General features: G+C 41.5%; 1 protein-coding gene across 3 annotated transcripts in view; it reads left to right on the forward strand.

Moving 5' to 3' along the window:
• Window positions 1-22,765, forward strand: part of LRCH1 (leucine rich repeats and calponin homology domain containing 1) — a 236,885-nt gene extending 214,120 nt beyond the window's left edge. For 2 of the 3 annotated variants that reach the window (XM_056562089.1, XM_056562087.1), the window contains one exon: window positions 21,911-22,048. Coding sequence is in view for 1 of the 3 variants with exons in the window: in XM_056562088.1 (XP_056418063.1) it covers window positions 21,911-22,024 (114 nt within the window). In the remaining 2 variants the exon portion in view is untranslated. Of the gene's footprint in view, window positions 1-21,910 lie in introns of all 3 variants that reach the window. The other variant, XM_056562088.1, reaches the window with a different exon arrangement.
• The last annotated feature ends 762 nt before the right edge of the window (window positions 22,766-23,527 follow it).

Here is a 23,527-nt window from a genome sequence, read left to right on the forward strand (position 1 = left end):
CACCAGAGAATCTCTAAATATCATGAACAGGGGTACAGATATTACTGAACTTGCCTCTCTAAGAACTCTTGGGTGTAGTCCATCCGGTCCTGGGGATTTGCTTACATTTATATCACTTAACTTACCTTGTACCATCTCTACATTAAGCCAGTTCAGTACATTACATGATGTGTTACCAGCACCGACCTGGCCAATGTCAGCTCCTTCTTCCATAGTGTATACAGAACTAAAGAACCCATTCAGTAGCTCCGCCTTCTCTTGATCGCCTGTGACAACCTCCCCATTATCATTATTAAGGGGTCCTACATGCTCTGTCCTTGGTTTTTTTGCATTTATATGTCTAAAAAAATATTTAGGATTAGTTTTGCTTTCTTTGGCCACCTGTCTCTCATTTTGAATTTTTGCTGTTTTTATTACATTTTTACAGATTTTATTAAGCTCCTTGTACTGTTTAAATGTTATAGCTGACCCATCAGATTTGTATTTTTTGAAGGCTATTTTTTTGTTGTTTATTGCTCTTTTAACATCATGTGTCAGCCATGTAGGATTTAGTTTTAATCGTTTATATTTGTTCCCCTTTGGTATATATTTAGCTGTATAGTTATTTAGAGTTGATTTAAAGATGTCCCATTTACCTTCTGTATCAGTATTTGAGAACACCTCCCCCCAGTCTATGTCCTGTAGTGCAGATCTCAGCCCAGGGAAATTTGCCTTTTTAAAGTTATATGTTTTTGCCTTCCCCGCCTGTCTTTGTTTTCTACATTTTAAGTCAAAAGTAACTATATTGTGGTCGCTATTCCCAAGGTTTTCCCGCACAGTTACATTCCCAACCAGCTCTGCGTTGTTGGAAATGATCAGATCCAACAAGGCATCACTTCTTGTTGGGTCCTCCACAAACTGGCCCATAAAATTATCCTGCAATAAATTTAGGAATTGTCGCCCCTTTGTAGTTTTAGCCAACCCCGGACCCCAATCTATATCTGGATAGTTAAAATCTCCCATTATTACCACTGTACCTGCCCGGGCGGCCCTCTCTATTTGTTTATGAAGCTGAACTTCTATCTCTTCAGTCATATTAGGGGGTCTGTAGATTACACCAAATACAATTTTTTCAGTATTTCCCTCCTTTTGTAATTCTACCCACAATGATTCCACATCCTCAGAATCATCACACACTATGGCATCGTTCACACTGACTTTCATACCACTTCTTACATACAGACAGACTCCACCACCTTTTCTGTTCATTCTATCCTTGCGAAACAATGTAAACCCCTGCAGATTGACAGCCCAGTCATGCGAGGAGTCCAGCCATGTCTCAGTGACCCCAACTATATCAATATGTTCCTCCAGTATCAAGGCCTCAAGCTCCCCCAGTTTATTTGCTAGGCTTCTGGCATTTGTGAACATACACTTTACATTTCCATCCTTTATGTTATTGGGGTTAATGGGATTCAAGGGTGTAAGTTTTATTTTCCTATGAAGCTTATTCCTATTAACTATTCTAACCCCTCCCTCCGCTCCACCCCCAGGTACATTTATAATTCCCACCTCTCTATCTACACTATCTTCCCCCTCTTTGCTGTAGGTTCCCTCCCCCCAAGTCCCTAGTTTAAACACTCCTCCACCCTTCTAGCCATCTTCTCCCCAAGCAAAGCTGCACCCTCCCCATTGAGGTGCAGCCCGTCCCTACGGTAGAGCCGGTAACCGACAGCGAAGTCAGCCCAGTTCTCCATGAACCCAAACCCTTCCTTCCTACACCAGCTTCTGAGCCACTTGTTTACCTCCCTGATCTCCCGCTGCCTCTCTGGTGCGGCTCGTGGTACTGGTAGTATTTCAGAAAAGACTACCTTGGAGGTCCTTGCCTTAAGCTTGCGGCCTAAGTCCCTGAAATCATTTTTAAGGACACTCCACCTACCTCTTACTTTGTCATTGGTGCCAATATGTACCATGACTGCTGGGTCCTCTCCAGCCCCGCCCAACAACCTGTCAACCCGATCCGCGATGTGCCGAACTCGTGCGCCAGGCAGACAACACACTGTTCGGCGATCCCGGTCTTTGTGACAGATTGCCCTGTCTGTCCCCCTAATAATTGAGTCCCCCACCACTAGCACCTGTCTGGCCTGCCCTGTACTCCTCCCTCCCTCCTTACTGGAGCAGACACCCCCCTGGCGGTCAGAGGTGGTATCCTGCTGCAGTTCTCCTAGCTCTGTAATGGCATCCCCCTCATCTGCCAAGCGGGCAAACTTGTTGGGGTGTGCCAGTTCAGGACTAGCCTCCCTGACACTTTTCCCCTACCCCTCTTTCTCACTGTAACCCAGCTAACTGCCTGACTGTCCTGCAACTCCGTCCCACTGTCCTCCCCCACCTCTACTCCCGAGAGTGCCTGCTCAGTGAGCAGGAGACTCCTCTCCATGTTGTTTATGCTTCTCATTGTTGCCAGTCGCCCCTCTAGATGCAGGATCTGGGCTTCCAAACGGACAACTAGCACACATCTCGCACAACAATATACACCCTCAAACTGTTGTTCAAGGATTGCATACATTGAACAGGATGTACATTGGACTGCATTTTCCAACATGGAGGCCATCTAGTAATGGGGATTTCACAAATGTATAGGAAAAAACAGACAGTCAAAATTACACTTAAAAATTTTTTGTAGACCTTGTGCGTTCAGAAATTAACACTCACAGCGATCTCAACCTCCTGCTTTCAAACTCCAGTTTTTGAAACTCCTCTTTCACGCCCCCTCTTACACAACAACACTCAGAAAGAGCAAGCTCTCAATAAGAGTCCCAAGCTAAGATTTATACACCTGTGCCCAATCTACTCCTCCTCCCCCTAGAGGTGGAACAGAGAAAAAAAAAAAAAGGGTGTTTAAACTCTAACAGTTATCCCACTATGTGCAAAAGAGAAAAACTTACCCAAAATATGAATGTGGGCCATAGGCAGTCGCACCCACTCCACAGATTCACTCCGCACAACAGATAATCACAGTTTTTGAAACTCCTCTTTCACGCCCCCTCTTACACAGCAACACTCAGAAAGAGCAAAGTTCCCGAGTCAGATGTCATCAGAGAGCACTTAGACAGAAAAGAACAACTCAACTTCAACAGCTCATAAGTACTGAAAAGATTAAGATTTTTTAATAGAAGTAATTTAAAAATCTGTTTAACTTTCTGGAGCCAGTTGATATTAAAAAAAAAAAAAAAAGTTTTTTCCTGGAATACCCCTTTAATGAATAATGTTATAAACAACAACCTAAAATGCATGTTGTAACAATTATGAGATAGGAGTAAACTAGTACTTTTCATATTTTCAGATCACAAAAACCTCTATTTGTGTATATACATTTATGTTTCTGTGGGAGAACTAAAGTTTCCCATTTTCAACAGAGTTTGTAATCTCTTGTGAAAAAGTGCAGTCAGATTACTTTTCACTATGATGCACCCAGCCATCGATATATTAAATGATATGCAATTCATTTGTCCAGACACAGCTTATGAACATGGACTGGTGGTGTTCCGGTGAACGCTGGGTGGGCTTCTATTTTAGAAAGGGGAATGGATCATGAGAATACCCTTATCAAAGTTTTGCACTATTGCACTTTTTTTTTTTTTTGTTAATTTGTTTCCTAAATGCAAATTTAAACAACTTTCTAAATAGTCTCTCAGTGTTACAGATAACAGCTGGGGTGGGGGGTTACACACCAGCTGACATTGTGGACAGTGGGGAGAGTATCCATGGAGGACATTGTACACCGGCTGTACATAGAAAGGAATGCAGATACAAGGTAGTTACAAAGGAGATTCACATGGGCTGTGTACAAGTGTAGAGAAAAAGCAGAGCTCCTACAGCAAACTGTAGAGGTTAAAGAAGACAAATTGAGACAAGTAAGACAAAAACTAACCAAGAATTTAAGAAAATACTTTTTAAAGGTGTCCATAGCTTTTAATTCATGCATTTGTTTCTTATGTTATTAAAGTGTCTCCTGTCATTTAACAAAACTTTTGTTAGGGTGTTCACCCAGACCTATCTCTTGATATCACCAGGTGAAGAATGCAGTGGCTTTCTTCATCTTTGGCTGGCCATGATCACTGAATAGCTGCACTAGATAGCTTCAGCTCAAGTCAATGGAGCCCATTTAGTAGCTTGCATCTACTACCCGTATTTATTTATAGGTCAGGGACAGGAACACGTTAAATAAAATAACTATAATATAATTACAGCACATTTTCTAAGATAGTAGTTAAAGTACTTTGCATTTTTTATCCCAGTCATTGTAGGATTTAGTGCTGGTAGTTCCTTAAAAGAGTAGTCCAGTGGTGAAAAACGTATCCCCTATCCTAAGGATAGGGGATAAGTTTCAGATCGCGGGGGGTCTGACCGCTGTGGTCCCCCACGATCTCCTGTACGGGGCCCCGACAGCCCACGGGAAGTGGGCGTGTTGACCACTGCGTGAAGCGGCAGCTGATACGCCCCCTCAATACAACTCTATGGCAGAGCCGAAGCGCTGCCTTCGGCAATCTCCGGCTCTGCCATAGAGTTGTATTGAGGGGTCGTGTCGGCCGCTGCTTCGTGCGGAGGTCGACACCCGCTATCTGGCCGGAGAGCCTGGGCCCAGTACAGAGAGCCCCAGCAGTTTTTCACCACTGGATTACCCCTTTAAAGAGGTTGGAACCAAATGGCCAAATAAGGAAAAGTAGGAAGAAGGAAATGTCATAAGGTAAGGAGCTATAAGCTTTTTACCTTTGGGACACAAAATGTGTGTCAATTTAGTTTCACATAGTTTTTGATTATCACCGACTAGGAAATCACTTACATAGTTATGTGATCCTATGTTATCGTAATGATAGATGTCAAGAGGATCTAAGCAAGAAAAGTCACCGAGTAGTCGTCCTCATGATCAATACAAAATATTGTTTAAAATATAACTTTTAATGTACTACAGACTAAAATTAGAAGATGACAATTGAACTAAGGTAAGTGCTACTTGTACTAAATAGTGCTAGGGACCCCGGGGGTGTGCAGACCCAAATCTTGAGGATAGATAAGTGAACCACGCCTATAGTAGATATAGATGGATAATCTAAGATAGGAGCGACTAAGTTATCCTGACATAAATTTGAGTACACTTAGTGAAACTTTTTGCACTGATCTGCACTATGGTACAAATAAAGGGGTAAAGTTGTCTTTGAGGAAGTGCCAAATTATGTACTAGTCTACTGTGGGAATTATAAGTTTGGTTTCTCAAAGCTTTAGAGAAATTTAGCACTTTTATAATCCTTTTATACAGTGCCGGTGAGATTTGGTTCACAATTCCATTGGCTGCTTCCTTCACTAATGTTTGTAATCTGTATCGACTCTGTATTGCCCTGTATTCAATTCAATGAGACATTTATCATATTCAAAAACTATGTGGTTTAAAATATAACTTTTAATGTACTACAGACTAAAATTAGAAGATGACAATTGAACTAAGGTATGTGCTACTTGTACTAAATAGTGCTAGGGACCCCGGGGGTGTGCAGACCCAAATCTTGAGGATAGATAAGTGAACCACGCCTATAGTAGATATAGATGGATAATCTAAGATAGGAGCGACTAAGTTCCTGTATTAGAAAATGTAAATGTATGATTATTCAACAATGAAATAATTCAAGGATTAGAGAGATGGAGGGATATGTGCCCACTATGATAAATAAACCCATCCCTCTTTCCCTGCCTTTTGAGGGACCCACCTCCTTAACAGGGTGGCCTCAACCACGGTGACGTTCCCTGCTCTCACTGAGGGGAAAAAAACAACAAAATGAGACAATAGATAGAAGGGGATAGGGCTGCACAACTCAAGGCTCCAAAAACAAAGTGTGTGTGATAACCACAATAGTGCAAAAACAATCAAAAAATAACCCAACTCCAACGCGTTTCACCTGTCAAATTTAAACAGGATCATCAGGGAGAAACGTGGCACCAAACATAAACATTAGTGATAGTGATAGCACCAATTTAAAAGAAGGGCACTTATGATGACCAAGTATTCCCTAAGAGCGCAGCGAACCAGACCCAGATAGTAGCTAATTCCTCCAAATTTGCCCTCCTAGTGTGGGATGTACACTAGGTGCATGAGGTATGCCACATATAATAAATTGTGCCCTATGCAAAGTAGAGGCTATTAATAGCCATGATGTTTACTCATTACAGACATGTACACAAACAACAAAAAAATATAGTTTTTCTTTGCATAATTTGCTAGCATAGATATAGATGCAAAAATATGCATATACCTAAGTACTCTGGATTATTACAGTAGATACAAGTGGTGACGTAATAGACAATATCACCATTAACCATTACCAGAAAATATGCATAGGTACCATGAAGTAGTTGTGATTGGTCAGAGATAAGTCAGGGGGTGACTTAGTGTTAGTGCATTAGTAGATGGGTGCACTACACACAATGATAGCAACGCGATAGGAGCTACCACTAAATAAACATACATACATGAACTGCCTAGCCTGGCAGGTATATTGAGTATAGCCAATAAATCACAGACTGGGACAAAAATGTTGGATGGCTGGCATAGATATTCAAGATATTCAAAGATATAGAGAAAGGCTAGTGGAGTGTAATGGCACCCCAGCAGCAGGTATACTTAGCACCCCCAGACGATGGTACACTTAGGGCATCCGGTCTTACTGGGCTGGCGACATGCTCAGATGTGTTAAACAGAGTGTACCAGCTGATTTTAAATAGTGTGCATCTTACCTGGCGACCAGTCAGAGCCAGTGGCGCATAATGTGACGTCAGACGCCGGGCGCAAGCAGCGCGTCACTGATCTGTAAATGTCAGTGAAGCGGTACAACAACTACGCCCCCAGAGGCAGAGGCAAGGGAAGAGGCAGAAACAGAAATCAATCATATGGACCTCCACAATATGGATTGTCCTCTGCCTCTTCCTCGTCACAGGCCAATGTGCCAATACATTCCGCCCCCACATCATCTTTTTTGGAGTAGGGTCCGATGCTGACCCAGAGTTAGGGCTAGCATCGATATCAAATGACCCGCTGTTTTCCCCCTCATCAGACAATAAACGAATTATAAACCTATCTAAAAGAATTTTTTCTGAATCTGAAATCTCTCTTCTTAATAAAGGCGTATCATTTATACCCACAAATCGACCTGACTCTTTTGGATGGGTACGTGATCTCCATCTTTTTGCCAGATCCTTACGTTGGAAAAAATTCTTCAAAATGCGTGATTTGAGACTTGGTATGGAACATGGCCTATCTCCTGATGAATTCACCGATGCACAATTGCTGGTGTCTCTCTTGGATGATAGCGAAAGAGACCCAGGGAAGGGTCCATTCTCTTCATGCCATCTCCGTAGCACTAGAATGCCTCCAATTAATGAAGAGGATAGTATTAATACATTCCTAAGAGTAGTCATCCGAGCCATAGAGGACACGGTGAGAAATGATCATCACCAGGTCACCAATCTAACAAAGGATGAACTACAGTCCCTAAAAATCCTGGAGGAGGATAAAACCATAGTGATTAAATCCTCCGACAAAGGAGGAAACCTGGTCATTATGGATCAAGGGGACTATGTCACTATGTGCCTAAACGCACTCAAAGACAGAACAGGCTATCGGATTCTGGATAGGGATCCTACCATGATTTTTCAGAAAGAACTTAAGGCCATTGTCGACAAAGCTCTACTCTCCAATCTCATTGATAAAAAAGAATATGATTTCATTTACCCTATGTATCCCACTATGGCAACGTTCTACGGATTGCCCAAAATACACAAGGGGCTTTCACCCCTGAAATGCCGCCCAATTGTATCAGGCATTAATAACCTCACGCAAAATGCGGGGGTCTACCTTGATCAAATACTATGTCCTTTTGTATTATCGCTCCCTTCCTATATTAGGGACACCACCGACTTGTTACTAAAACTGGAAGACGTCTCACTGGATAATGATTCCTGGCTCTGCTCCATCGATGTGGAGGCCCTTTATAGCTCCATACCACATAACTGTGGTATTGAGGCTGTTAGATCATTCCTGTCCAGTAGAAGTATTCATCTAAAAGAACATAATGAATTCGTTCTACAACTCCTCAACTTTGTCCTGACCAGAAATTTCTTTACTTTCAACACCAAGATCTACCACCAACTCAGAGGGACTGCCATGGGCAGTGCAGCAGCGCCCACCTATGCTAACATCTATCTGGGTTGGTGGGAGAGTCTTATTGTATTTGGTGACACCCTTGAAAAATATCAGCCGTCAATATCCTTCTGGGGAAGGTATATTGACGATATTATTATCATCTGGTCAGGACAGAGAGAGGATTTTATCTCTTTTGTACACGAACTTAATGTAAATCAGATAGGCCTCCATTTCACTTATGAAATACACAAAGACAGTCTGTGTTTTCTTGATGTAGTGTTGAGCAGGAACCCCTCGGGAAGAATAGATACATGTGTTTATAGAAAACCAACGGCGGGTAACAACTTTCTAAAATGGGACAGTCATCACCCAGTGCCTCTAAAACGTGGTATCCCTAAGGCTCAATATTTACGCATGAAGAGAAATTGCTCAAATGATACATCCTTTAGAACAGAATCCAATAAGTTGAGACGAAGGTTTAGAGAGAGGGGATATCCCAATAGTATTCTTACTAAAGCATATAATGAAGTAAGGAAATGTAATCGAAGTTCGTTACTTATCCCTCGCCCTAAAAAAGAGAACAATTGTCTCCGAATAATTGGGACGTATGATACAGCAGCCACATCTATACGTAACATTATCACTCAGTTTTGGCCTATCTTGACATCAGACCCGTTGATATCTGGTCTGGTGGGTGAACGCCCACAGATCACCTATCGACGTGGTAGAAACCTAGGTGACAGATTAATACATAGTCACTTTACACCACCATCAGCCAAAGGGACCTGGCTTGATCGGAAAGTGGTAGGAACGTATAGATGTGGTAAATGCAAAGGCTGCGAGTACATTAAGGTGACAAAATATCTACAGAGCCCACATAATGGACAAAGATTCATTAGTCAGGATTTTGCTAATTGCAAAACCTCTAATGTGATCTATGCATGCCTATGCCCCTGTCCCCTTGTATACGTGGGAAAAACTAAGAGAGAACTACGCCGTCGCATATTAGAGCATATAGGAGACATTAATCATCAGAGAGACAAACCCATCTCTAATCATATGAGATCTGTACATGCGTCTACACCTTGTGCTATCTCTTTCCAAGTGTTGGAGGTAGTACACGCTAATGTAAGGGGTGGCGACATTGATCGTCGCCTCCTGCAAAAAGAAACTTAGTGGATTTACAGATTGGGGACTGTATCCCCTGGGGGGCTGAATGAACATTTGTCATTTACCTCCTTTATTTGATAATACACCCGAACAGATGGCAATCCCTTTATCTGGTTAAAATTTGCCCCCCCTTCTTTCTCATATTGGGGAGTAATCCCCCATTCCTTTAGTTATTTTTGGTCATCAATTAATACATATATACGTATTTACTATATGCTGATAGCTAGACCTCCCTCTTGGATTATCATTTTTAAGATTGATATTTCATCAGAATTAACTATTATTGACAGCTTATCTAGAATTGTCCCCCTTTTTTTTATCCTACTATCATACTAAAAAATAGGGACTTACTGACTGACATCATTGTCTGGTCAGTCTATCTTTTATTAACTTTTGTTGTACTTTAAGTACATCATATATAGCAGCGATCATTCACATAACAACACCAATTTTCCATCTCTATGCAAAACATTAGCTCCAAATATAGGATTGCATAATTTGGGTGGCTATGGAATTAATATTTGCTTTATTTACATGTCACATACCTTCCGGAACCCATTTCCGGCATTTGGAACGCTCACGTGACCTAAGTAGGTCACGTGATGCGTCTCTGGATTGTATTCAGTTCCTGTCTGGAGGCGCGGCTATACCGCGCATGCGCCATAGTGCCGCATCCTCGTAAACGCATGTGACCGCTTCACTGACATTTACAGATCAGTGACGCGCTGCTTGCGCCCGGCGTCTGACGTCACATTATGCGCCACTGGCTCTGACTGGTCGCCAGGTAAGATGCGCACTATTTAAAATCAGCTGGTACACTCTGTTTAACACATCTGAGCATGTCGCCAGCCCAGTAAGACCGGATGCCCTAAGTGTACCATCGTCTGGGGGTGCTAAGTATACCTGCTGCTGGGGTGCCATTACACTCCACTAGCCTTTCTCTATATCTTTGAATATCTTGAATATCTATGCCAGCCATCCAACATTTTTGTCCCAGTCTGTGATTTATTGGCTATACTCAATATACCTGCCAGGCTAGGCAGTTCATGTATGTATGTTTATTTAGTGGTAGCTCCTATCGCGTTGCTATCATTGTGTGTAGTGCACCCATCTACTAATGCACTAACACTAAGTCACCCCCTGACTTATCTCTGACCAATCACAACTACTTCATGGTACCTATGCATATTTTCTGGTAATGGTTAATGGTGATATTGTCTATTACGTCACCACTTGTATCTACTGTAATAATCCAGAGTACTTAGGTATATGCATATTTTTGCATCTATATCTATGCTAGCAAATTATGCAAAGAAAAACTATATTTTTTTGTTGTTTGTGTACATGTCTGTAATGAGTAAACATCATGGCTATTAATAGCCTCTACTTTGCATAGGGCACAATTTATTATATGTGGCATACCTCATGCACCTAGTGTACATCCCACACTAGGAGGGCAAATTTGGAGGATTTAGCTACTATCTGGGTCTGGTTCGCTGCTCTCTTAGGGAATACTTGGTCATCATAAGTGCCCTTCTTTTAAATTGGTGCTATCACTATCACTAATGTTTATGTTTGGTGCCACGTTTCTCCCTGATGATCCTGTTTAAATTTGACAGGTGAAACGCGTTGGAGTTGGGTTATTTTTTGATTGTTTTTGCACTATTGTGGTTATCACACACACTTTGTTTTTGGAGCCTTGAGTTGTGCAGCCCTATCCCCTTCTATCTATTGTCTCATTTTGTTGTTTTTTTCCCCTCACTTAGTGAGAGCAGGGAACGTCACCGTGGTTGAGGCCACCCTGTTAAGGAGGTGGGTCCCTCAAAAGGCAGGGAAAGAGGGATGGGTTTATTTATCATAGTGGGCACATATCCCTCCATCTCTCTAATCCTTGAATTATTTCATTGTTGAATAATCATACATTTACATTTTCTAATACAGGAACTTAGTCGCTCCTATCTTAGATTATCCATCTATATCTACTATAGGCGTGGTTCACTTATCTATCCTCAAGATTTGGGTCTGCACACCCCCGGGGTCCCTAGCACTATTTAGTACAAGTAGCACATACCTTAGTTCAATTGTCATCTTCTAATTTTAGTCTGTAGTACATTAAAAGTTATATTTTAAACCACATAGTTTTTGAATATGATAAATGTCTCATTGAATTGAATACAGGGCAATACAGAGTCGATACAGATTACAAACATTAGTGAAGGAAGCAGCCAATGGAATTGTGAACCAAATCTCACCGGCACTGTATAAAAGGATTATAAAAGTGCTAAATTTCTCTAAAGCTTTGAGAAACCAAACTTATAATTCCCACAGTAGACTAGTACATAATTTGGCACTTCCTCAAAGACAACTTTACCCCTTTATTTGTACCATAGTGCAGATCAGTGCAAAAAGTTTCACTAAGTGTACTCAAATTTATGTCAGGATTGTTTGTTTTGATTGTTAGAAAAAAAAACACTAAACTTTTCAGTACATTCCCAAATATATTTTCTAGTTTGAATGGGATGTCAAAATCCAGTTAAAATAACCCCATCTGTGAAGGATCTGTTCTCCAGATGTCTTGAAGGCGATGTATCCCTTAAATGAATTCTGCAGACCACACGGACAGCGTTCACCACACTCCAGACTGACAGAAATGTAATTAATTGGAGACATTTCCAGCACAGATCTGATACGGCATTTCCAAGAGAACATCTAGCATGGACACTTAAACATTTCAGTCTCTTCCCTGCAGGAGATAAGTGACAGTCTGTTATTAATTGGTGGAGACCATGTTACACTATAAATAGATCTGTCTTGTGCCAGTGGCAGTAAAGAAAGTCGTTTTCTCTATATTTTATATGAAACAGCAAATAAATGAACAATAATTATTGATATTTTTATTTGTTATTGGTTAATATGCTAAAGAAATTGATTCCTTAAAACAACCCCTGACATCTGTTCTTTTATGGCATATTTATAAAAAAAAAAAAAAAAGTGGGGGTATCCCTTTTTGGAACTGTGATCTTTCAGTCACAATCGACAGAATTTACTGCTGCTCGGACTCCCTGTCGGGCAGACCTGTCCCACTTATCCATTACATGGACAACCATTTATTTGAAAGCCTACCATTCGTGGTTACGCTTCAAGGTCTGATGCGGTTTTGCTTGTTAACGTGAATGTGTCACCTGTGTTATGCTGCCCAAACCAACAGCAGCATAAAACAGGTACAGGAAGCACAGACCCAAAACACTAGAATGAACTCTGAAACGCATGGGCATTTATTAGAAATTATAGTTGAAAAAAGCTGCCAGAACCCGGGTAAGTATTCACAGGAGGCAGTCCCTTCAGCTGCTAGTGTCTATATTGGTCCAAACTCAATGGGTTCAACAAATGGCAAAAGAGTGTTCTTTTGGCACCCAACAAGCTGGTGTACATTGTTGCGCTTTCCTTTACAGTAGTATCCCAATCTACACATCATATAGATTGTTCACCCACACTAAACCCAGCACATGGGATTATAGTATGGGTGAACAGTAGTCCAATGAGGGGTCACTTACATATGTCCAGTAGGTGCTGAGATATGTCCCCCAGTAGATCCTCTGCTAAATTCAGTGAATCGCGCACAGGGGGTGGGGCTCCGCCCACTCAATGTACATATGTATTGTCTGTGACTCTGCTTCACTAGGATATAGAAGGGGCTCCGCCTACTCAATTTACATATTCATTTTCTGTGACTCCACTTCACTAGGATGTGGAGTCACAGACAATTAATATGTTAATTGAGTGGGCGAAGCCCCATTACTTGTTTGCAATTCACTGAATTTAGCAGAGGATCTTCTGGGGGGACATATCTCAGCACCTACTGGACATATTTAAGTAAAGGACCCCTCCTTGGACTCCTGTTCACCCACACTATAATCCAGTGTATTGGGTTTAGTGTGGGTGAACAGGATGACCGTTTTTCTTTAAATCATCTTGAGACTAAAGCCCATCGCAGCATTTTGGTTCTGTACTTTTTCGGTGTACCACTTTAGAGAACATTTTAGCAAGCAAAATACATGCCACTGAGCCAAAAAAATAAATAAAATAAAAATAAAACCATATTTGGCTATTGTCTCCCAGCTACCATCTGGCCACAAATTTTTTTCACCTGAAAAAACACCATGTGGTAAGACATTTCCTATTGAGTTTTTGGTGTCTGTTTTACAGTACCTGGATTGCAGTGCGGTATAGAACCGTGTTGCGAGGCGTCTGCTCCCCATATCTTCTGTGCCAATAAAGCCTTAAATATGTTAGAGACTAGTGGCTAAGGATACACTTATGGGCTTATCTGGGATTAGACAACAAGGGTCTGCTGTGTTTTTAAAGTTTTCTTTTCTTTTGAAACAAAGCCACTCTTGCCCATGAGGTCAGGTCAACACCATTCACTTCAATGGACATGAGCTGCAATATCAAGCCATGCCATTAGAAAAGTTGGATATGTTTCTGCAAAAAAAAAAAAGAAAAAAGAATTTACCTTTTAATTGTTTAAATATTTTAAGAAGCCAAAATTTGGCTAGACAGTCTTTCTCTTTATATTTCTCTCCCTCCCATTAATTAGCTTTTTATAACTACATATTTAGGTGGAGACCTCTCTTTTATTTTATCATATTTAGGCCCCTTACACACTGCCTTTGCTCCTCGTCGAGAACGGCCAGCAAAGCCTCTTTTTTCTTTTTTTTTTCCTTACTTTAACGGCCGTTCTCATGACGGGGAGCAATGGAAAACAATGGGTCCCAGTGGCTCTCATTTACTATTATTTTGGGCCGCTTGGCGCCGTTATGAATAGCGGGAGAAAAAGACGGCACATGCATTAAAGGGGTACTCCGGTGAAAACCTTTTTTCTTTTAAATCAACTGGTGCCAGAAAGTTAAACATAGTTGTAAATTACTTTCAACACTGGAGATGAAGAAAAAATGCAGAGCACTCACCAAGCTTTAACTGCAGCTGTAGTTTATTGCAAAACTTACATCATAGGGGTGCACGGACCAGGGAGTTGTGCGGGGGACGCGGGGGTATAATCTCGGTGACGGACCGTTGTGCGCTTCTGCGCTTCGTCAGACCGGGAGTGTCGGGTTCACAGGAAGAGGTGTGCTTAAAACAGGTAAGTGTAGTGACGCTGCAGGTGAATCTGTGCGTCATTGGCTACATCACCGTTACATATAACTCTTAAAAATTATACAAGTGCAAGTTAACAGCACTTATCTAATGAGACAATTGTATTCAATATGCCAACTTATAACAAAGCACTATACTCTTGTTTGTCATTTAAGCCCATCGGGCCGGTGGCATCCAGCCGGATGATCCACCTGGCTTCATTTTTCAACAATTGTTGGCGTTTATTCAGACCTTGCGCTATATTCACTATTTGCTCAATAGCAGCAAAACGCAATCCTTCCGGATTGCTATAGTGGACGTCTCTCATATGGGTTATGAATCGTGGGGCACCTATACCTGTAACGAGTGATCTCAGGTGTTCTCTGATTCTGTGATATAGTGGGCGAATTATTATACCCACGTAAAAATATCCACATGTGCAGACTATGCAGTAAACTACGTGGGTTGACTTACAGTTTAAAAACTGTTTTATTTTGATGTTGTAACCACCTAATTGCAAATATTTATACTTCCCATTGTATTTGCATTGCTTGCAATTACCACAGGCGAAATTACCTATTGGTTTAGAGTCCCTCAACCAGTTAGTAGTATGTTTTTTTTGTATTTTATTTTTATTGTATTTATCCTGGATTGTAATATTTTTTCTGTATGTTACTATCGGTGACCTGTTATTAATTTTCTCTAAGTCACTATCCTGCTGGATCATAAACCAGTTTTTATTAATGGATTTTCTTATTACTTCATTCATGGCAGTATTTTTAAATGTGAATGTGAACCTATGGTTGTTGTCCTGTTTCCTTTTATTGGAAAGAAGTGCTGCTCTGGGAATTTTATCTACTTTAGATCGTGCTGCCTGGAGTATTTCAGGGGGGTATACTCGTTTTAATAACCTTTTTTCCAGCTCATCGGCTTGCTCGTTGTATTTGATCTCATTGTTGTTTATCCTTTTCAATCTAATTAGTTGGCTTTTAGGAATTCCGTTTTTAATGTGGGTGGGATGGGATTAATTGTAGTGTAAGATGGAGTTACGTGAGGTAGATTTTCTGAACCCTGATGTAATGATTTTGTTATCTTTTATTTCTATTTGTACATCTAGGAATTCCAAAACATTTTTCCCAAATACAGATGTAAAGTTCATATTCATGTTATTCACATTGTTTAAATATTGTGTAAACTGATCAAAACTATCCTTGTCTCCATACGTCGTCGACGAATCGGAGGAGGAGTTTAATGTTGTGAATGAATGGGTACCTCTACTCAAAAATTGCTAAATAAATGTTTGCAAATGAGCAAGATACAGGAGTGCCCATGGCAGTGCCAAGGCACTGCCTGTACCACTGCTCATTGTACTGGAAACAATTATTTGACAGGATGAAAGAAGTTGCTTCTATGATAAAGTCAATTAATGCTGGTCAAGAATTGACAGAGAGCCTGCACCCCCGCATCCTGGGGGATGCAGGTATACAAACTCTCGACGTCAATTGATGCCAGTGCGTAACCTTCTTGCCTTTCAAACCCATCAAGTGCTGATATCAAGTCTCCTGTATCCCTCACATATGAGGGGATATGTGGGAGCATAGGGGATATCAGCCAATCAACATAGCTTGATAGGGATGAAGTGGGTGAACCAATTCCCGCAATAATGGGGCGTCCTGGTGTTGGAGTGATGGCTTTATGGATTTTTGGGAGTATGTACCACTTCGGTTTTGATGGCTTGTCTGGTAGTAACTGCTCGGCTGTTTTTTCAGTAATGATATTGGCATTAACATGTTTACATAGAAGGGTACGGAGGTTATCAATAATTTTTCTTGTTGGATCTTGTTTTAATTTTTCGTATACCACTGTGTTAAGTTGTTTTAATGTTTCATTTTCGTAATCCTTTTTATACCATAATACAATAGCCCCTCCTTTGTCTGCTCAGGACAATATTAAATCGTCCCTTTCAGACAACCATTTGAGGTCTTCTCCTCTGCATGTGTGATATTTCCATCCACATGGGGATAGATTAAAGCCTTAACGTCCTGACAGACAGCTCTGTGGAATAAATCCACAGAGCTGCCTGGAGGAACTGGGGGGTTAAAGCGAAAAGGGTTGCCTCCCCGAAAGGGGGCGTCCACCAAAATTTCTCTGCTTAAAAATTCCTCCTCTGTCTCTGTTAGACTGGCTAATAATCTCACATTCTCCTCATCTTGGACAGTATTACCAGAGATCACCCTAGGGGGCCAATTTTACACCTGGTTTCCCCCTCTTTGGGTGGTTTGGTATCAGGGATTTTGCCACTTTTATTCATAATAGCGAAATGTTTAGTTAACGACTATGGCTTTCGCCATATCCTCCTCAAATGAGCAGTAATCGAAGTGTTCATGCAAACCAAAATTCAGTCCTTTATTTAGTAATTTTAGGCAGTCCTCATCCAGGGGTACATCAGTCAGGTTAACTACAATGTTCTCAGTTGTTATCTCCAGGTTACTATCTTTCTTTTCACAGCTTTGCTTCCTCCTCCGCCTCCTTCTGCCCCCCCTTCGGATACGAGATCTAAAGGGGAGATATTAGATGCCTTTTCGCCTCCTTTCTTAGATGTTGTAGGTTCATCAGATATGCTCGAGTCCGATTCTATGGTTAAATAATCGCTTTTTTTCGGCAATTTTTTCTTTTGCTGGTAGAAATTTTCTCTCTTGCGATTGTAAGGTTTTTTATCCTGTTGGAACTTGGTATTGGGTTTCCCCTTATTCCAGGTAAATTCCTGATGGGAATCGAAATCAGATTTATCCCTCAGGAATTTGTCTCTTTTAATTTCTTTAATAGAAGATTGGAGGGCTGGCATTTTCTGATCCAAGTTAACGATAAATTTCTTATATGCATCTGCCGAAATTCTAGTATGGAGTTCACATTTCATTTTGCAAAGTTGCTCAGTGACCAAATCATACTCATTTTTATTTTTCTCCAATACCAGTTGTTGCAATTTTAATGAATGTTGCAAATGTTGTTCATTCCACATTCTAATGAAGTTTTCATCTTGTAGGAATTGGGAAGGTGATTTGTACACTCTCAGACCCCTCGGGGTTCTGTTGTTGTCTGCATATGCTTGCAGTGATTCAATCTTCCAAAAGAGACGGGTCTCATGTTCAGCTAGTGAGCTTATTTTGTGTTCCAGCCTTTTGGTGGGTAAAACGATTCGCCCACTATATCACAGAATCAGAGAACACCTGAGATCACTCGTTACAGGTATAGGTGCCCCACGATTCATAACCCACATGAGAGACGTCCACTATAGCAATCCGGAAGGATTGCGTTTTGCTGCTATTGAGCAAATAGTGAATATAGCGCAACAATTCCAACAATTGTTGAAAAATGAAGCCAGGTGGATTATCCGGCTGGAAGCCACTGGCCCGATGGGCTTAAATGACAAACAAGAGTATAGTGCTTTGTTATAAGTTGGCATATTGAATACAATTGTCTCATTAGATAAGGAGTTTGCTTTCAACTTGCACTTGTATGATTTTTTAAGAGTTATATGTAACGGTGGTGTAGCCAATGACGCACAGATTCACCTGCAGCATCACTACACTTACCTGTTTTAAGCACACCTCTTCCTGTGAACCCGACACTCCCGGTCTGACGAAGCGCAGAAGCGCACAACGGTCCGTCACCGAGATTATACCCCCGCGTCCTCCGCACAACTCCCTGGTCCATACACCCCTATGATGTAAGTTTTGCAATAAACTACAGCTGCAGTTGAAGCTTGGTGAGTGCTCCGCATTTTTTCTTCATCTCCAGTGTTGAAAGTGTTATCTTCTTAATCTTCAGCGAGACAGCACCGCACATAGAGTTCATACAGCAGTTAAAGGGGCCGTACACTATTAATATCCGGACATCAACCTGTTAACTTAAGTGGTGCCGAGTACCCTCTGATAGACTGTTATATTTGTAAATTACTTCCAGTACTTATTAGCTGCTGAATGCTACAGAGTAAATTCCTTTCTTTTTGGAACACTGATGACATCACGAGCACAGTGCTCTCTGCTGACATCTCTGTCCATTTTAGCAACCGTGCATAGCAGATGTATGCTAAGGGCAGCATGGTGGCTTAGTGGTTAGCACTGCTGCCTTGCAGTGCTGGGGCCTTAGGTTCAAATCCCACTAAGGACAACAATAAATAAATAAAGACTTGTTATTATTATAACATCAGCAGAGAGCACTGTGCTCGTGATGTCATCAGAGAGCATTCCAAAAAGAAAAGAATTTCCTCTGTAGTATTCAGCAGCTAATAAGTACAGCAAGGATTAAGATTTTTTAATAGAAGTAATTTACAAATCTGTTTAACTTTCCGGTGCCAGTGGATTTAAAAGAAAAAAGGTTTTCACCGGAGTACCCCTTTAATTTTTCTCCCGGTATTCTGCTCATCTCTTACGGCGGCCGTCACACTACCGTGTATTAACGGCAGTGTGAAAGAAGCCTTAGTGCAATTTTATACTGTATTCCTAAAAAAAATATCTGCTAATGCAACTTACCATAATATAAATATAAGTCTGGAAATATCACTTCATAAAATTACTAATAACTATCTGTGTTTCTGGCTTGTCTTATTGTGTACTAATCTTATCTCTCTCGTACATTCTTCCTTCATGGTGGTCATCAATAAGGTGCAGCACATCAATTTACCATGTACAGATGGTGATTATCACCTCTCAAAATACTTCCCTGAGCTCTGAAACCATTTATGTATAGATAAAAGGAGAACAAACTTTTCATCTTTTATTTGAAGAGAACAAGAATCCAACTGAAACACTATATACTGCTATTGTGATTTCTTTCTTAAAGATGTTATCTGGGGAGCGGAGAAGGTATTACACCTTCTGCTTCCCACAGTGTCTCAGAAATATACCTTTTCAGATAAGGGGGTGGGTATCAAGTCTCAATCATTATGTGCAGGTAAAAGCACACCCACACGCCATGTGCAGTGGTGCATGGTGTTGCTGATGTTATGTCAATATTGGACAGCTATTGGACATGGCATGGTGGCTTGGTTTTGCCTGAACATGATGATCGCAACATGGTACCTGCCTCCTCTTGTCACGGAAGGTATAAGTGGAGTGCCAGGGAGCAGGGCAACAGCTGTAATAGAACTTTGACAGGTATGACAGGTCGGCAACAGTAGTGCTGCAGATTACAGAGTATTTATGTCAAAACACTTAAACCCCTTATTGGAATAGAATACTGTGGCAATTTGAACACAGTACCCCTATCGTGCTCTATTCCTTTTCTCCTCTTTCAGGACCCTTTATGCCAACTTACTGTAGATTAATCTGAAATATTTGGCTGAAATAAGTTGAGCCATTAAAAGAAAAAAGGACAAATGTAGAGAAAATATCAGTATAACCAGTAATGTCTTTTATCATACTACTTATAACAAAAATGAAAAAATTTGTAGGTATAGATACACACATGCATTGCTGTCACAATTTTGACTGTGCCCAGCTTTCCGCTGCTCAGGACTTCCTGGTCCCAGTCTCAATACTAGGAAGTGCCTGATCAACCAATAACTGATCACTGCAGTGACTCGCCTCAGCCAGTGGTTGGCTGATCATCCACTGAGACCGAGACCAGAAAGCACAAAGCAGCAGGACTGGGCACCATGAGCACAAATTTTTGTTTGCCTAAGCTGGTAGGTGGAGCCTATTCTCTATGATGTCTCCCATAAACTGCACGAAAACAAAAGAGGGAATCCTGCTCACCTGTGTCTCTATATCACCCCTGCACAAGCAGCAAAGAAGACATTATAGAGCTAGGCAAGTTGTAAATGTAGCACCAGGGTGAGAAATTGTCTGTCTGTATCTCCATCTGTCTCTCTGAAGACATTACTCCTTCTCCCCCTCCCCTCTTCCTTCATAGACTTTAAAGCACAGCTGTAAACCGAAACTTTAGTGAGCTGATCCATTTGGAGATGGATTTTTTTTCCAATGAATATTTTTAGATTGAATAAAGAATTCAAGAGAGGAGTAGGAAAGGGGGCAGAGAAAAGGGCTTTTTTTTCGGATAGGGAAAAATGTTTTAATTTGTTCATTTGTTAAAACATTATCTTGTTCATTTTGTTAAAACAACAGGGACTATTTAGACCACTACGACAAATAATATTTAAGTAACATCAAGATGTCAGAAATGATGTTAGACATCCACCTCAGATTCCACTATGTAGCGGAAATCAGTTGTCTGCTCTTAGTATCTGTTTGGTTTACTTAGTAGCCATTAGGGCTGGGCGGTATGACCAAATATATGTACCACAGTATTTTTGGAACTTATGGCGGTTCCACGGTATCCCCCCCAAATTAATTATCAGCCCAGCGCTGCGCTGTCCCCATCGGGGTACTACTCACATGTAACCCGCAAGCGCTGCCCTCCTCGTCCTCCTGTTTGTTGCGGGCCACCGGCGCTGACACTCTATACTATACGCTGTATCCCTATGCCCGGGCTGCAAAAGGTAAACAAAATGAACTTTAACGCACGTTCCTACGTCGGCCTTACGCTCTTCCTGGGGACGGGAACGTCGGAGAAAGCCGTCAGCCTATCACTGGCCGCAGCGATTTTCCGCCTCAGCCGGTGATAGGCTGAATCCACTGTCATGTAAGAAGCCAGCTTCTTACATGACAGTGGGCTCAGCCTATCGCTGGTCGAGGTGGAACATCGCTGTGGCCGGTGATAGGCTGATGGCTGTCTGACGTTCCCTTCCCCAGGAAGCAAGTCCGGACCGACGAGGAAGGTGAGTGAACGTTTATTTTGTTTATCTCTTGCAGCCCGGGCATAGGGATACAGCGTATAGTATAGAGTATCACGGCCGGCAACAAACAGGAGGAAAAGGAGGGCAACACTTGTGGGTGACATGTGAGTATTGACCCCGATGGGGACAGCGCAGCGTTGGGCTGATAATTAATTGTGGTGGTGGGGGGGGGGGGGGGCAGAACAGTGCCTGCAGGTCACATATGATTAGTTCCCCGATGTGGGGACAGCGCAGCGCTGGGCTGTTAATTCCTTCATTCCTGAGGGGGAGGGGCCAAGCCGGTATTGCGGTATGGGGAAAAATTCATATCGTGCAGGACAAAAATGTTGCTATTCGGTATGAACCGGTATACCGCCCAGCCCCGTTACAACAGACAGAGCTGCAGTGTAAAGCACAGAGATAGGACAGATCAGCAGCAGATTATGGCTGCTCCCTGTAAATCATCAGGCAATGCTGAAGATAACAGGTAAGCATTGCTGAAAGCTTGTACAATGGAACTGTAAAACTGCTGTAAAAAGTGTTACTAAATTATCTGGACCTCACAAATAAGATCACATTATCAATATGTTATGTATTTAAGGGGAAATGATGACATCTTGGTGTGGTTACTTATGTTTATTCTGTTTTTTACCTTTTTGCAGGAGAAACTATGTTTACCCCATCACATTCTAGAAGAAAAGGGCCTGGTGAAAGTGGGCGTCACTGTTCAAGCACTGGTAGATGTCACCACAACCAAGCAAGCCTTATTTCTATGAAACTACTGCATCTTGTTTCATCTGACTGTAAGACCTTGTCTTCGAAAAGGCTCTCTAAGGGGAAAAATAAATGTTGCCTCAGCCTATCACATTCCACAAAGAGGGAGCAAGAAGCGAAATTTGCACAAAAAGGTTAAAGTCTACATAAACTGTATATATTCAACCCTTACTACATAGCAGTCAATGCCTATACATCTATCTTAGTAGTGATGGGACAGAGCAGCAAACACTGTTCCACGTACTGATGTCTTTGCTGGTTCTGTTCACTTCAGGTCACATTGCACTGTATTTATTTCTATAGCACTAGCCATTATTTGCAACCCCCAAACACTATTTGCTGCTTTAATTCTTAAAAAATTTGGAATGGCCAGATCTAACTTTATGTATATTTTGTTACCATGTACTATAGTTCACTGGATTGTTATGTCACGGAATACTAAGGGTATAATGCAGTGGTCTTCAAACTGTGACCCTCCAGATGTTGCAAAACTACAATTCCCAGCATGCCCGGACAGCCGTTGGCTGTCCGGGCATGCTGGGAGTTGTAGTTTTGAAACATCTGGAGGGCCACAGTTTGAAGACCGCCGGTATAATGTAATAGTTGAAATGGAATGTTCTGAATACCGTAATATTTATCCTCCAAAATAGGAATTGTACTACAAACCTGTCACTAGAGACGAGCGAACTTACAGTAAATTCGATTCGTCACGAACTTCTCGGCTCGGCAGTTGATGACTTATCCTGCATAAATTAGTTCAGCTTTCCGGTGCTCCCGTGGGCTGGAAAAGGTGGATACAGTCCTAAGAGACTCTTTCCTAGGAATGTATCCACCTTTTCCAGCCCACGGGAGCACCTGAAGGCTGAACTAATTTACGCAGTGCCGAGCCGAGAAGTTCGTGACGAATCGAATTTACTGTAAGTTCGCTCATCTCTACCTGTCACCATAGAAGCCCCTAACAATATAAAACAGGTGGTTATTGTACAAGTTATTGTAAAATAATATATATTTTTTATTACTGTTTGCTTTAAACATCAAAGTGCTCTTCCCCTGCCAATGGGAGCTCAGCAAGTGAAGTAGCCCAATGGTTAGAAATATGAGATAATACTACAAGATTGCCTTTCTCCAATTAATGTATGCGGTAACTGCACTTTACTTCTACAGCTCTATGATCTACATTTTATTTCTACCTCCCCAGTACAGTGATATACTTAAAGGGGTACTCCCGTGGAAAACTTTTTTTTTTTATTTAAATCAACTGGCGCCAGAAAGTTAAACAAATTTGTAAATCACTTCTATTAAAAAATCTTAATCCTTCCAGTACTTTTTAGGGGCTGTATCCTAAAGAGAAATCCGAAAAAGAAATGCATTTCCTCTGATGTCATGACCACAGTGCTCTCGGCTGACCTCTGCTGTCCATTTTAGGAACTGTCCAGAGCAGGAGAAAATCCCCATAGCAAACATATGCTGCTCTGGACAGTTCCTAAAATGGACAGCAGAGGTCA

Source organism: Hyla sarda, chromosome 2, assembly GCF_029499605.1.
Source record: "Hyla sarda isolate aHylSar1 chromosome 2, aHylSar1.hap1, whole genome shotgun sequence".
NCBI classification, from domain to species: Eukaryota; Metazoa; Chordata; class Amphibia; order Anura; family Hylidae; genus Hyla; species Hyla sarda.